Source organism: Thunnus albacares, chromosome 2, assembly GCF_914725855.1.
Source record: "Thunnus albacares chromosome 2, fThuAlb1.1, whole genome shotgun sequence".
Classification (NCBI taxonomy): domain Eukaryota; kingdom Metazoa; phylum Chordata; class Actinopteri; order Scombriformes; family Scombridae; genus Thunnus; species Thunnus albacares.
In genome coordinates, this window is record NC_058107.1 from 36,901,500 (window position 1) to 36,918,297 (window position 16,798).

At 37.9% G+C, this 16,798-nt stretch overlaps 1 protein-coding gene across 1 annotated transcript in view; it reads right to left on the minus strand.

The window, feature by feature from the left end:
* The window catches only part of LOC122968140 (NACHT, LRR and PYD domains-containing protein 12-like), a 29,950-nt gene extending 13,152 nt beyond the window's left edge, over positions 1 to 16,798 (minus strand). Inside the window, exons 1-11 of the mRNA XM_044333143.1 lie at positions 16,251 to 16,798; positions 15,689 to 15,847; positions 14,998 to 15,102; positions 13,503 to 13,729; positions 11,496 to 13,395; positions 9,329 to 9,502; positions 7,227 to 7,400; positions 4,270 to 4,443; positions 3,680 to 3,853; positions 1,918 to 2,091; positions 85 to 258 (exon numbers count right to left, since the gene is read on the minus strand). Of these exons, the coding sequence (XP_044189078.1) occupies positions 85 to 258; positions 1,918 to 2,091; positions 3,680 to 3,853; positions 4,270 to 4,443; positions 7,227 to 7,400; positions 9,329 to 9,502; positions 11,496 to 13,395; positions 13,503 to 13,729; positions 14,998 to 15,102; positions 15,689 to 15,816 (3,404 nt within the window). The 5' untranslated portion in view covers positions 15,817 to 15,847; positions 16,251 to 16,798. The remainder of the gene's footprint in view (positions 1 to 84; positions 259 to 1,917; positions 2,092 to 3,679; positions 3,854 to 4,269; positions 4,444 to 7,226; positions 7,401 to 9,328; positions 9,503 to 11,495; positions 13,396 to 13,502; positions 13,730 to 14,997; positions 15,103 to 15,688; positions 15,848 to 16,250) is intronic.

A 16,798-nucleotide genomic window follows, 5' to 3' on the forward strand; every position in this document is an offset into this window, starting at 1 on the left:
ATGTACATTATGTATGTACATAAATTAGGTTCAGTTGTTAAACATATAAGATCAACAATAGTAACAGACTGTCAGGAAACTGACCCCAGAGTCTCCAGTCTACAGTGTGGACTCTCCAGAAAATCACACAGTAGCTTCACTCCTGAATCCTTCAGGTTGTTGTCACTCAGCTCCAGCTCTCTCAGATGGGAGGGGTTGGACTTCAGAGCTGAGACCAGAGAAGCACAGCTGATCTCTGACAACCTGCAGAAACTCAATCTGAATAAAGAATAAAAATCACTTTAGAAGACAAAGTTCCTGTTTGAAATCATTCAGTGTTTCATAATCTGTTCAGAGCTGAAGACGGTTTAGAATGTAGAATTTTAGAGAATGGAAACTCTTAACACCTGAACCTAACAGGATGCAGGTTAAAAACTGTCAAATACAAACAGTGAAAAAAGCTCTGATTAATATTAATGACAACATGCTGCTCCTTCAACAAAGACATAGTGACTTCACCTCTTGAACTCTGCCAGCTCCACCAGTGACTCCATCTATACAAAATCATGTTGTGCAGCCAAACACACAAGTGAAAGACTCTGACATTTATTGCAGATTCTACTCAACATCCACATGTTTACAAAGATACCAAATAAAACGGGTAGTTCTGGGTCTGAGAAGTGAAGCCAATGCAGATATGACTTAAACCTGCATTATCTGTAATGACCAGCAGGGGGTGACTTCACTGGCTCCAAAAAGAAGTCCAATTGTATGGAAGTCTATAAGAAAGTTACCGTGCTTCTCACTTGATTTATTACCTCAGTAAACAGTTTCTAATGAGTGTATAGTCTCGATCACTAGGTTCAAGTCTGCTTCAATACAATATGATGTTCATTTTGTAAATTATGGTCCCTTTTAGAGTAAAATAGATGATAAAGCAGTGCATGCTTTAGGGTGTGGCTACCTTGTGATTGGTAAGTCGCTACCACTGTGACAATGTTGGTTAGGTAACGTAACCATTGTGTAACTCCAGATTCACAGAGCATAGGTGTTGCTGTAGTTGTCGCTATTTCACTGTGTTTTCAGTTGAAAGTTATTTGTAACATTTTAGTCACCTAAAAAAGTCTTGTTCAGTGCTTGGTTGTACTAAAATACCCTCTAAGAAGTCGGGTGTTCAGTTTTTCTGGCAAGTACATTTTGTTCGAATGGTTTTTAAGCCTGTTTTTCGCTAGCGAAAATTAACACTAGCATTATCACAGTATTATTATCACTATATACTATAAATGCACTGTGTTAACCAAGCTAGCAGCTAGCAGCTAACATTAGGGTCGGCTCCTCCTTCTTGTCGAAGTATGGTCACTTCTGGCTTCAAAAATTCAAGATGGCGAAGGTCAAAATGCAAACTCGAGGCAGAATGGGAGTCCTCAAATCAAAGGGTGACTTCATGGTGGCTACATCCATTATTTTTTTGCAGTCTATGTACTTAATATGACAGGATGAATTTTGGGGAAATGGAGAGAAAATTATGTTCAATATATCTACAATATTTACATTTAATGGAATGGTGCCACCATAAAAACTCACAGCATCTTGTGTTTCGATATTTCAGTCAGTATGAACACTGCATTGAGTGATGAATGAAAGTGAATGTAAAAATCAAGAGTTTAAAAGATTCAGAGTTTAAGAGATTCAGACTTTAAGAGGTTCAGAGTGAATTATCCAGTGCAGATTTTTCTTGCTACATGAAGGTTTTAAATGTGAAGCTCAATATTGCTCTGACACAGTCAATAGACTAAACCACTGAAGAAGAAAATAGACTTCACCATTAAGATACTCAGTGTGGATCAGCATAATATCAGCTTTATGTCTGCAGTTTAGCATCAACACAACTTTCCCATCATATTAATCTCAGCACAGAAGTAAAAAATGGTGTCTGACCTCAGAGTCTCCAGTCTACAGTGTGGACTCTCCAGAAAATCACACAACAGCTTCACTCCTGAATCCTGCAGCTCATTGTCATTCAGCTCCAGCTCTCTCAGATGGGAGGGGTTGGACTTCAGAGCTGAGGCCAGAGAAGCACAGCTGGTCTCTGACAACCAGCAGCGACTCAATCTGAATAAAGAATAAATGATGTAGATACAAATCAATTTATAGTACAATCAGATGTGTTCAGGTTTTAAATGTGTTCAATATTAGTATGTCCTAATTAATGAGCTTTTCTCTAAAATGAGCAGAGTGACTTTGTCATTGAAGGGTCATCATAATGCCAGCCTTCTACAACCACAACATTCAGACACCTATTCATGTCAACACTGATTCATAACAAAATACTATGTTCATACTTGTTCAACACCTGCATTGAGCTCTTTATGTCCCTCTGTGTGTATTCTGCAGTGTTGGGAAGGAACACATTACTATGTCATGAATTACAGTAATATTACTTTTTCAGTAATGAGCAGTGTAAGGGATTACATTTTGAAATTCAGTGATTATATTAGTTACTAACCCCCGTAACACTCCATTACTTTTACACTTGGCAGTGCATGTGCATGCTGTCCTACCACTGTTACACCGAAATCTGTGACCACTGAAATCTGTGACCGCAGAGGCTGTGTTATTTTTTTCCGCCGCATTCTGTAAAGACCTACCCCCTACTCTTCCTCTGACTGACTCTGACCCTGATATTCTTAATCTCACCATCTCACTCATACCTAAACCTTATCAATTTAACCAGTGCAAAAGCTGTCTCTTCAGTCACAGATTTCGGTGTTACACCGGGATTAATGGAAGGTTGATATCAGTGTAGTCTCAGCATTCAGCTAACAGACTGCCCTGGAGGAGGACAAATATTATCTTACTCACATGTTGTGTGTTTTAACCAGTGTGCTTACATTAGCTACAGGTTTACTTACATTCAGGAATCACCTGATGCTAGTTTAGTTCAGAGTTCAGGTGTGTGCCTTGTGCAACTGAGATCAGGACTTAAGGAGTGCTTTGTTCATCACTGAGGCAACGCTAACGCTAGCTGTGGGATGATCAGTACATCCTTCCAAACTATTTTTACCTGCTTGATAAACCACAAACATATAATTTTCTATTTCTAAATGTATTTAACACAAGAGATGTACTGTGTGGCTGTGGAGGATTTTAAAGTTGTTTAAAGGAAACTTTGATGGAGCCAACACCTGAGTAATAATAGGAAAGTAGCAAGTAATATGATGCGTTACTTTTGTTGCTGAATAATAAGTAAAGTAATATAATTAATTTTACATTGATTACAGTAATTAATTCCAATTTTCAAGTAACTTGCCCAACACTGATGTTCTGAAGCATCAATATCATTTAAACATTATTCATGAAAACAAATTAAAATTAATATGAAATTAAAAAGTATTTCTCCATCAGAAATTAAACTTTATCGATTTAAAACACGTATTAGTTGAGAGGTCTTCTGTATACAGCTGTGACTCTTTACCAAAAATTATAAACATTAATTTACTTTAACAACTAACACTGGACATTTTCTACAGTTTCTTTAAGAATTTGTCATCTTTTATAACAACAGACTAAACTTTGTACAAAAAAAGAATATATAGAAAAAAAGAAAATTAACTTCATAGATGTACATTATGTATGTACATAAATTAGGTTCAGTTGTTAAACATATAAGATCAACAATAGTAACAGTCAGTGAACTGACCCAAGAGTCTCCAGTCTACAGTGTGGACTCTCCAGAAAATCACACATCAGCTTCACTCCTGAATTCTGAAGGATGTTGTTACTCAGCTCCAGCTCTCTCAGATGGGAGGGGTTGGACTTCAGAGCTAAGGCCAGAGAAACACAGCCGATCTCTGACAACCTGCAGAAACTCAATCTGAATAAAGAATAAAAATCACTTTAGAAGACAAAGTTCCTGCTTGAAATCATTCAGTGTTTCATAATCTGTTCAGAGCTGAAGACGGTTTAGAATGTAGAATTTTAGAGAATGGAAACTCTTAACACCTGAACCCAACAGGATGCAGGTTAAAAACTGTCAAATACAAACATTGAAAAAGAGTGAATTATCCAGTGTAGATTTTTCTTGTTATATGAAGTTTTTTTTTAAAATGTGCAACTCAACATTGCTCTCACACAGTCAATTGGACTAAACCATTGAAGAAGAAAATAGACTTTACCATCAAGATACTCTGTGTGGATCAGGATAATATCAGTTTTATGTCGACAGTTTAGTGTCACCACAACTTTCCCATCATATTAATATCAGCACAGAAGTAAAAAATGATGTCTGACCTCAGAGTCTCCAGTCTACAGTGTGGACTCTCCAGAAAATCACACAGCAGCTTCACTCCCGAATCCTGCAGCTCATTGTTATTCAGCTCCAGCTTTTTCAGATGGGAGGGGTTGGACTTCAGAGCTGAGGCCAGAGAAGCACAGCTGGTCTCTGACAAACTGCAATGACTTAATCTGAATAAAGAATAAATAATGTAATTTAAAATATATTTATAATACAATCCAATGTTTTCAGATTTTAAAAGTCTGTTTACATTAACTGTAGTGACCTGGTTACTGTTACTGTATTTCTCCATTAAACTCAACCATAATCTGGAAGCGTGGCTCACTGATTTGAAATGTATTTGTGATAGAAGTCTCTTTCTGTACTTTCTGACTGTTTGTTTTGTGTTTCTGGTGTGAGTGTTTTTGTGAGAGCAGACTGACAGCAGGGTCAGAGAAGGACAGGCAGAGCAGAGCTTTTCCTTACAACATGAAAGTATCAGAATTTAACAAATATTTCAATGTTCAGCACTCAAAACCAACTTATTTAGACATCTATAGGCTGCTTTGTGTTAGTTTCAGCATTAGTCATATTTTAGATGGATTTATTTTAAATATGAGGCTGAGACTTATGTGTTGTGTGCAACATGACCGCCCTCTGCAGGGCCCCAGCACTGTCAGATGTATAATTAACATATCTGTATGATCACTTTGCCCTCTGTACAATGTATGATCAATAATGCCAAAAGTCCCATAATGTATGATAATTTGATCATTTTATAATCAGTCAAGTCTATCTCATATTAACTCATTTCCCTATATGATAAGGATAGCAAAATATGGATCCTTTGTCTGTGTTTATAAATCTATTGTCATGTGACGTCTTTCCAGCCAGTCATGCTTGTTCTGATGATGAACATGACTCATGAGCAAGGCTGTTGTTCTCCCCGAGGGTTTGCATGAGATAGCTTACTGCTGCATCCATGTGAGAAAAGCAAGGAAAATGAGTGCTGAACAAGAAGGTGAGGACAGGGGAGAGGTAAAGAGGAGGGCAGCTAGAGATGTTGTTGGAACAAAAAGTAAGCATCACCAACAAACATACAGGGATGAGTGGGAAAGTGACCCCAGTTTTACTGGATAGTTAAAAGGCTGTGAAAATATTCTATTTCAGGATTGTACAATGGTAGCCTATGTGGAACTTAAGCCGATAAGGTAAGCATTTTATATATTTAATTTACATGTAGATGCTGAACAGGCTACAGTTCCTATTGTTATAGTTTACTATTATAGCCTTTTGTTTACTGAACAGCTATGCTTTAGTTTTCAATGTTGGAACATTTTTAATTGAATGAGTCCCAAAAGACTACCCCTTCCATGCATCATACCACTATGTCAGCAATTTTTTTTTAAACAATGTGGCTACAGTTGTAGGTGGTGTCAAAAAAGTTGTTAGTCTCATTAAATACATGTTTTTCTAAATTACACATTTATGTCTATTTGTTCTCTTGGTTATGATTCATGTATGACAATTTTCCTCAAAATGCAAAAATTCTAAGCCTCTGGTACAATACTGTAAGGGTGCTTTCACACTTGCCTTGTTTAGTTCGGTTGAATCAAACTCTGGTTCATTTTCCCCTTGGTGCAGTTCATTTGGGCAGGTATGAACATAAAAATCACACTTGGGTGCAGACCAAAACAAGCAGACTGGCAAATTCCTTGTATGTGCAACCCCGCTTGGCAATAATACCAAGCGGGGTACATGTAATACCTTTCATTTTGTAAAACTCCACTACCAGTCTGCTGTATCCTGTCTCTGTGTATTTTCTGGAGCTTGTTACTGTGAAACTGGCTGTAGGAGACCTAATACCACTCTGTTGTTATCAGAATAAATAGCTGGTTGGAGCAAAATGTGATAGTGTGTGCATCATTCATCACACAACACAGGAGAGAGTACACCACTGCTACACTCATGTAAAAAGCTCATTAGAAACACAGTTACATGTACAGGACACATGACAGATCAGAGTTCTCCAGGAAAAATCTACCTGTGGAAACCAGGTTTCTCTAATCCCCCTCCCTGATTACAGAAACCAGGTTTCTCTAATCTCTGACCCTGATTACAGAAACCAGGTTTCTTGTCTACATGACATTTAAGAAATCAACTAACTGGAGAACGTTGACTGTAACCTGGTTACTGAAGTGCATGTAAACAGAGTGACTTTGTCATTGTGTTATTGTGGATAATCATAATGTCATAATGCCTTCTACAGACATAATCCAAATGTCCCCATAACATTCAGACACACATTCATTCTTTTCAATTTAAAATTTAAACCTGCAGCAGCTCTTCTCACTTAGAATATATTCTACATATTTTCAGTGTAAATTTCTTTCTTTTTATATTATTTAGGATGACTTTTGTGTATGTTTTGTGACTGTTTGACTGTTAGGCACTACAACACTGAGGCGAAATCCTTGTATGTGCAACCCCGCTTGGCAATAAACCTGATTCATAAAAAGTACTGTATTCATACTTAAAACACCTGCATTTATCTCTGTGTCCCTCTGTGTGTATGTGCGTGTGTGTGTTCTGAAGGATCAATATCAGTGAACAAACATTATTAATTAAAACACATCGAAATTAATGTAAACCTAAAAAATATTTCTTACACATGTAAACTATCAGTTTAAAACAGATATTAGTTGAGAGGCTCTTCTGTATACAGATGTGACTCTTAACCAAAATTATGAACATTTATTTACTTTAACGACTAACGGTGCACATTTTCTACAGTTCTACATTTCTTTAAGAATGAGTCATCTTTTATAACTACAGACTAAACTGTACAATAAAAAATTAAATTATGGAACAAAGTAAATGCACTTCATGGATGTAAGTTATGTATGTACATAAATTAGGTTTAGTTGTTAAACATATAACATCAACAATAGTAACAGACAGTCAGTGAACTGACCTCAGAGTCTCCAGTCTACAGTGTGGACTCTCCAGAAAATCACACAGCAGCCTCACTCCTGAATCTTCAAGCTTGTTGTAGTTCAGCTCCAGCTCTCTCAGATAGCAGTGATTGGACTTCAGAGCTGAGGCCAGAGAATCACAGCTGATCTCTGACAAACTGCAGCCACTCAATCTGATTAAAGAATAAATGATGTTACTTTAGAAGACAAAGTTTCTGCTTGAAATCATTCAATGTTTCATAATCTGTTCAGACCTGAAGGTTTAGAATGTAGAAATTTAGAAAATGGAAATTCCAAACATTGAACCCAACAGGATGCAGGTTAAAAACTGTCAAATACAAACAGTGAAAAAGAGCTCTGATTAATATTAATGACAACATGCTGCTACTTCAATAAATACATAGTGACTTCATCTATTAAACTCTGTAGCTCAACCAGTGACTCAATCTATACAAACTTATGTTGTGCATCCAATCACAACAACAAAAAAAAAAAAAACACATTTGGGGAAATGGGGAGAAAATGATGTTCAATATATCTATATGTTTTACATTTAATGGAATGGTTTCATGTAAAAACTGCATAGCTTCATAAAAATGTTACAACAAGAAAATACTGGATATTATATTTATTACTGTCAGATTGAGTGTTTTTGTTTTTAATTTAAAAATGAAATTTAATGTTAAAATGAAGAGTTTAAGAGGTTCTTGTTATATGAAGGTTTTAAATATGCAGCTCAACATTGCTCTGACACAATCAATGGACTAAACCAATGAAGAAGAAAATAGACTTTACCATTAATATTGTAAGAGCCATATTAAGAATTGATAAGATGTATTTAGGGATTAAGTGCTAAAATGTCCTTTAGTTAGGCTACTAACTAGTTAATTGTCTGCAGAGCAAGACAGTGTTTTGACCACTGAGCCAAGTTGAGCACAAACAGAGTGAATCTTGTAACTTTATTTGTTCTAAGTAAACGTTTTAAATGGAATTGCTGCCTCTGAAGATTCAATTCACATCAAGCTTACTGCCAATACACAAACAGTAACAGTAGTGGTAATGTGGAACCTGATTACAGACACCAGGTTTCTTGGTTAAATGACATTTAAGAAATCAGCTGCCTTGAGAAAGCCGACTGTAACCTGTTTACTGAAGTGCATGTAAACACACTGAATGAGCTTTTCCATAAAATGAGCAGTGACTTTGTCGTTGTGCTGTGGATTATCATAATGTTAGCCTTCTACAGACATCATCCAATTGTCACCACAACATTTAGACTACTATTTATGTCAGCAAATATTCCTAAAATTCTGCTTAACTCAGTCAAGTCTGTAATTAGAGTATCAATATGAAATTAGACATGTTGGAATAAATAGTATGTCTTCAAACAACAGCCACATGCCATATGTACATTAAAATAGTAGTTATTGTTGGCAGTAATCATTCTTCCTGTCAATACTGATTGTGAAGTGGTCTCTTCCAAGAAAAAAAGCCACGACAACAGGAAAAGTGGATTTCTTTCTGCATATTCATTCAATTTAATTTAAAGACAACAATGCATTTGGTCTTTGCAAATGGAAATTATGTATGTGTTTATTTGCATATAGAGCAGGGAAGTGAGATGCAATCACAAGTGGTCACTTGAGACACATGTGGAGATGCATTCTAATGCCAGATGTGAATTGATGTACTTAGAGCTGTCCAGTTGAGATTGACTCACCCAAGATGCATGTTAATGCCAGGTGTGAACAGGGTCTGAGTTAGACAGAGTGGATGTCCAACAAAGTGACAGCCTATAAAGTATTGAATTCCCTCTTTGAGTTACAATCTCTCCACTGCAGCTCAGCAATGAAACAATGTGGAAACACTAAGATTCTTACTTGATATGTGTAACTGAGACTGCTGAAGCCTCATTAGTTTAAACATTTAAGTAATTTAAAACAGAACAAAACTGTGGATTTTGACACTGGAAAATTAAATTCTACAGATTTGTGCTTAGGCAAATCCTGAAAATTTATGAACCAAATATTTGAAACTTCAGTCAAAGTTTTGAATTGGATATATAGAAAAATATTACCAAAGCTACAGTCAGTGAACTGACCTCAGAGTCTCCAGTCTACAGTTTGGACTCTGCAGCCCAGCAGACAGCAGTTTCACTCCTGAATCCTGAATTTTGTTGTAGCTCAGATCCAGCTCTCTCAGATGGGAGGGGTTGGATTTCAGAGCTGAGGCCACAACTTCACAGTGAGTCTCTGAGAGTCCACACCCAGAAAGTCTGTCATGACACATATATTATAATGTAAGTTATCATGAAAGAGGACACTTTATATTTACTTCATGTATTTGATGACAAACTGACATTACCTGTTTTCATTAATATCTGCCCTTCACATCAGTGGTTCAGCTAATCTTATCTCACTGTGTTTGATATGAAACAATAAGTCTCACCACTCTCTCTCATACCTGCAGATTTGTAATGTTTGCTTTGCTTTAATTTTGCAGATGAAGGGAGAGAAAATAGAGTTACATTGAGGCTTCCATAATGTAGACAGTATGTCATTGTGATCTAATCCCAGTAATTTTTACCAACTACTATTTTTTATTTCAGTCCAGGATAGATTTTACTGAGTTCAACTCAGCAAACAGCTACAGTTGAGAAAGATGATCCCTCTTTGTTAGCTACCTGCTGCTGTCAAGTTCACATCCATAGATGGGAAAATCTAGTGACAGTCGACAAATTGCACAAAAATAAAACAAATGGCTTGACAATATTGGACCTTTACATAATTAATTAAATATGAATGTACTTAAATATTTAGATGTGTCATGATAGATGACTGCATGATGTTTTGTTGTCAAAATTATTTCCTGAGAATATCTGAAAATAATTCAGCACACAAACACAATTAACAAACCAATAAGGCTGAATTATTATTTTCAACATGATGTCATCAGAAAGATGTTATCAGGGTATCAGCATTGAAAACATAAAATTGACCTTTAATGTGTATAAGATCTCTTCAAAAAGTCTGAATTCTACCATTCTGCTCCCATATATTCATCAGACCCCTGTGCATTTCCTGCTACTATTCTTCTCTATACCAACAAGAGAGAAAACATCTGAGAGTTTCTTTCTGTGAGTAACAGAATGTAAGAATAACTTAAAAACAAGACTATGTAACACAACCTAGAGAGTTCTTCTTTAAAATGGAAAGTTGAATTTTTAAAGTCTGTGTAAAGGAAAATTAGAGATCTCCAAAATCTCTTTTGGAAAATGATTCCAATCTTTCTATATAAAGCAAAGAATCTCTGTCTGTCTGCCTGTATGTATGTATGTACGTTTGTCCTTCGCATATTTCAAGAACCGTTCATCTGATCTATTCATACTTGGTAGGTGGATTGCTGGGGAATCAAGGAAGTGCAATGTCGATGTGTTAAGTTGTTTGGATGAGAAATATATAAAAATACCTTACAAAGAACATTGCTTCCACAAAGTTGATTTGCTTCTTCTTCTCCCCATGTAGTCAACAAGCAAAAATACAGAAAGCGCCACTCTGCCATTGCAATACACATTGGGGTTGGAGGTGGGACTACATCCGTAGTGTTAATGACTTGAAAAAGTCAAGTTTAAGAGACTTAAGCTCTACTATTGAACTGTGTACTGTGAACAAAACTTGTCATGTACGTTCATGACTTACTGCAGGATGACTCAGAAATGTTCAGAAATAAAAATACCTCACAAACAATGTTGCTTCTGCTTCTTCTTCTGCATGTGGATTCAACAAATGGAAATACGGACAGCGCCACTAATATTTTAAACTCTAAAGTGCTGCGTAAAATCAGGTATCATGTGTATGTCTGATTACGTATATATTATTTACAGAACCTACTTATGTATTAATACATAATTAATAATACATTTACTGATAACTGTAAAATACTAATATATGTTGTGGTAAAATGCTGCTGCTGTGATAAATCCTCAACCACAACCTCTAAAGTCCTTCATCTGTTTTACTAGGTTTGCATGACACTTCCGTCACCCAAAGGAAGATAATAGAAGAAAAAATCTGTAAATAATTAGAAATATATAGAATAACTGTGTTTATTAACTTGACAGCTATAAACACAACCGACTGATAAATGACTTTTGCAATAAACAAGCGAAAAACTATTTTAAGAATAATAAGAATTTGACATTTTTTATAGTTGAAGAACTAAACTACTAATCTACACTGATTTATAATGTTAATCACACCAGGACTTACTGAGCATTTTTGCAGTTCCTCACAGCTGGGATCAGTCTCCGTCGTCCCTCCTCTGATGTGTTATATTTCTTCAGGTCCAACTCATTCAGAACCTCCTCTGACATCTGCAGTATGTAGGCCAAAGCCGAGCAGTGGATATCAGAGAGTTCCTTCTCTGATCTGTTCTCTGCCTTCAGGAACTCTTGAATCTCCTGATGTACTGAGCGGTCGTTCATCTCCATCAGACAGTGGAAGATGTTGATGCTTCTGTCAGGAGAGATACTGTGGGTGTTCATCTCCTTCAGGTTGTTGATGACTCTCTGGATGATTTCTGGACTGTTCTCTGTCTGACCCAGCAGGCCTCCTAAGAGTCTCTGGTTGGACTCCAGAGAGAGGCCATGAAGGAAGCGAACAAACAGGTCCAGGTGGCCATTTTCACTTCTGAGAGATTTATCCATGGCTCTCCTCAGGAAGTCATCGAGAAATGGGAAATGCTTTTCTTCTCTGTCATCATCATCATCATCATTGTCATCATCCTCTTCATAATCAACAAAGTCATAATGATCATCTTCATCATAATCATCATCATCTTCTTCATCCTCCACATCTTTCAGGAAGTCCTCCAGTACCTCTGTGTTGCTGCTGGTGTAACAGTGGTACATGTAGACTGCAGCCAGAAACTCTTGAACGCTCAGATGAACAAAGCAGTAGACTGTTTTCTGGAAGATCACACTCTCTCTTTTGAAGATCTCTGTACAAACTCCTGACAACACTGAGGCCTCTGTGACATCAAGACCACACTGCTCCAGGTCTTCTTGGTAGAACATGATGTTCCCTTTCTCCAGATTTTCAAACGCCAGCCTTCCCAGCTTCAGAAGAACTTCCCTGTCAGCCTCTGTCAGCTCCTGTGGACTCGTCTCATGTCCCTCATCATACTTGTGCTTCTTCCTCTTTGTCTGAACCAGCAGGAAGTATGAATACATGTCAGTCAAGGTCTTGGGCAGCTCTCCTCTCTGGTCTGTAGTAAACATGTGCTCCAAAACTGTAGCAGTGATCCAGCAGAAGACTGGGATGTGACACATGATGTGGAGGCTCCTGGATTTCTTGATGTGTGAGATGATTCCGTTGGATCGCTCTTCATCACTGAATCTCTTTCTGAAGTACTTCTCCTTCTGGATGTCAGTGAAGCCTCGTACTTCTGTTACCCTGTCAACACATGTGGGAGGGATCTGACTGGCTGCTGCAGGTCGAGAAGTTATCCAGACAAGAGCTGAGGGAAGCAGCTTCCCCTCGATGAGGTTTGTCAACAGCACGTTGACTGATGACTTCTGTGTGACATCAGACACAACCTTCTTGTTCTTGAAATCCAATGAAAGTCTGCTTTCATCCAGGCCGTCGAGGATGAACAAAACTTTACAGATAGCAAGATTCTCTGCTGTGACCTTCAGTAATGTTTGATGGAAAACATGGATCAGCATGAGGAGGCTGTACTGCTCATCTTTGACCAAGTTCAGCTCCCTGAATGAAAGTAGAATCACCAGATTGATATCTTTGGTTTTCAAGCCCCTTGCCCAGTCCAGAGTGAACTTCTGCACAGAGAATGTTTTTCCAACGCCAGCAACGCCATTTGTCAGAACGACTCTGATGATGCCTTTCTTTTTGGCTGATAAGACTTTAAAGATGTCGTGACACTTGATTGGAGTGTCATGGGGAGTCCTCATCTTGGAAGCTGTCTCAAGCTGCCTAACCTCATGTTGGGTATTAACGTCTTCACTCTGTCCCTCTGTGATGTAGAGCTCAGTGTAGATCCTGTCGAGGAGGGTTCTACTTCCTGCTCCATCAATTCCTTCAGTCACACATTCACATCTCTTCTTCAGATTGATCTTATGTTCATCTAAAACCTCCAGCAGATCACGGTCTACTGAAAGAAAGGGGAAAAATGTATGATTAAAAATACAGGACAGAGGAGGTAGACTCCTGTCCTGTTTTCAGAGATTATGACATTAGCAGACTGATCTTCAGTCTTACTTTGTGCAGTGCTGGTCTGACTGTCTGTCTGTCTTGTTTTGGACCTTTTTCCACACTGGGGACAGGAGAAGTCTCCTGATGAAGCAGACTTATCCCAGTATGAGGTGATACACTGTCTGCAGAACCAGTGTCCACACCTGTAAGAGACTAGATCTTTCAGGACGTCCTGACACAAAGAACAGCAGGACAGCTGCTCTTCCATAGATAAACCTCTCCTCTTCCTCTCTCTGTGGACATGAACAAAGTCTTTATGACACATGATATTAGAGGTGGTCATCCTACAGCTCACAAGTTGCATGCAGATCTTGCCCAACCAGCCCTCTCTCACTCCCAACTCGTCACATACTGATGCTTGGTCAGGACCCTTAGGTGTCACTTTTAATGCACGGGGTACCCCTTAAGTGTCATTTTTCAATATGCAGGGTAGACTGATAGGACTCTATAGAACTTCCACAATGTCTGAAATAGACACCATGAGACTGATGATGTAGATATAAGGTGACAAATTTCCATATTAGGAAGAGGCAGGTTGAGTGGATAGCTAGATAAATAAATTGCAAAAAGTGGACTTAGCTGCAGGAGACCTCTGGTCACATCTCATTTCCAACTATGTGTCATGTTTCCAACTGCAAGTCGGGACAGTTTTTTAAAAACTGTAACTACGATTGTCGTGGTGTTCACTATTGCCATGATGACAAAGGTGGCGTAAATTTAAGGAAGTAGTTACTTTAATCCACATCCCGTTTAGAGTGATCATGTTAACCAAAACCTTGATCTTTCCCTAACCATAACTTGTGCCTAAACACAATCAGACCTTAACAACAGCGTTGTCACACCATAAAAATAATTATTTTTTAACAGTGATTTTTATCAGCTGGTGCAGGCATGAAAGATACATGAACTGCTGTGATACTGCACCTTAGTCCAAAAAAAAATTGCGCTAAAGGGGTCCCCATTGCATTGAAAAGTGATGCCAAAGGGTCCTGACCAAGCTTCCGCATGTGGTGAATTGGGAGTGAGAACGTGTTGGCCCTTCATAAACAGTCCAGACTAAGTATTTGGACAGTTACACATTTGTGTTCTTCAGGCTCTGTGTATACATTTCCATTCCCTCCTCCCATATTTTGTGCCTTTTAAAAAAGGTACATGTTACATATTCTGTATTGTATGAGACCAAATACTCAGTTTTCTTCCATTTTACCTGCACAAAATCCAAGTGCAGTCCACATTTGGCTTGTTACTAAACCTTGGTAAAAATCACCCTGGCTTACTTACTACTACTTTTGATTTTTTGACTGGAAAATCAAATATCAATACAAGCTCTGTCTCTGTCTCTCACTAACATGCACATGAAGATCTGTTCTAGATTACAGCTGAATATAAGCTAGTTAATTATTTCTTTCCACTGTGTGTCCTCCATATCTACACCAGAACCTTTGTTTTATGAAACAGTCTCACTGAATCATCTTCACGTCAGTTTACAGTAGAAACTTACTTGGTGTTTGAGGGTCGAGGTTCATTACTGGAGCATGGAGGATCTTCTTTGGACTGGTCACTCTTCATAGACAGACAGCTGAATACTGGAGACTCTGCTCTCTGTCTATGGAAACAACAATTGTTTTACACATATTAGTTCTTGGAAAAAGTAGATGTAACATGAAACATGGCACATGATCATGGTTTAATAATGACAACAAATAGTTATGTTCATATCTCCTTCTGCATGTTCTAAACATGTTATCTACAGCTGCAAACTGGATATATTTGATTGAAGAGTTTTTAACATCTACATGTTTGAGAACACAAAGTCTGACATGTGGGCTGTGAAAATGCTGAATGACAAAAAAATATTTCTATGTATCAGTTTATTAACAGTTCGACTGATGCTGTGCTGTCAGATTAACTTGTGCATGTCTAAAGCAAACAAAACAATCTGTCCTCTGCTACTGATTTTGAAAAATTGGTTTAAGCAACTGATAAACATATCAGGACAGTTATTAAGAACTCTTTCCACACAAAATTTAAGTAATAAACGAAGAAATAATGCAGTCAATGCTCAACCAACAACAAGATCTGTGACCGAATTTTTAAAAACTGAATTATAAAACAAATAGTGTCGTAATGCATGTTATGAAATGGAAACGGAATCATCTTCAGGTCAGTTTATGGTAGAAACAGTCTCTTACTTTGAGTCTGAGGGTCCAGGTTCATTACTGAAGTCTGGAGGATCATTTTTAGACAAGTCACTCTTCATAGACAGATAGCCAGATGTTACAGACTCTGCTTTGTCCTTCTCCTCCTCTGAATCACTCATCTTCTGGAGTCTGACAGGTAAACCAGTAACACTGGAGACAGACACACATACACGGTATAATAATACCGGTCCAACCTCTCAAGTTAGTAGCTTCTTATTCGTTTACATTACTTAACTACAACCATGTGTGTTTTCTAGCCATCACAAGAATACACTTTTTAAATCCATCAAATAGACTTCAGATAAACATCTGTGTTGTTCTTAACTGCGGCTTTTCTCTATTTTTACTGCACCAGTTTGCTACGTTGTATTGCTGTGAACACACAGAAACCAGGAAAAGGAAAAAGGAAACATTTGAAGATGTCAGCACTTGTGATTTCATATTGCGTGGGTATTTTTCTGACAGTTTAATCAGCTGAACAATTAATCATAAAAATGATCAGCAGATTGATCAATAATGACTAATCATTTGTAGCTTTAATATCAACACTCACCTTTCCTTAGACTTGCTGTTTCCCTCCTTCCGCTGTGTTGACTTCAAAATGGTGTCTGAATAGATAGGATAATTTCACCTGTCCCTCCCTCTTTCCTCCTCCCCCTTCTTTACTGAAACTCGTGTGTGTTTTTGAGTGAGGTGAGAGAAAGGAAATGTTGAATGACAAAGAAACAAGAGCAATCACAGGTCAGCAAGTAATACTGACAGTGAGTGTGTGTTTTTCCAAACTGTAACTCCATTATTTGTATTTTCCTTCTCCCTCTTTCTGTAGCTCCTGCAGTCAGAGAAAAGTCTAGATAGCCTAAACTGAACTGTCAGGTTTTGAGAGGGTGCAACTTTGCTTGAGCTCGCACACTATTCAGACCAAATCAGGGGTTGCGGCGCTCCTCCGCAGGGTTGTGTGGAAGTGTGGTGTATTTATTTGTGACCGCCGTGAAACAATCAGAAGATTACGTTTTATCGTCTCATTCACAGGGTTTCTCGCTACCACTGCTCGCTCTCTTCATTCACTCTCTAGCTCGCTCGACCACCGCTGCTCTTCTTCTC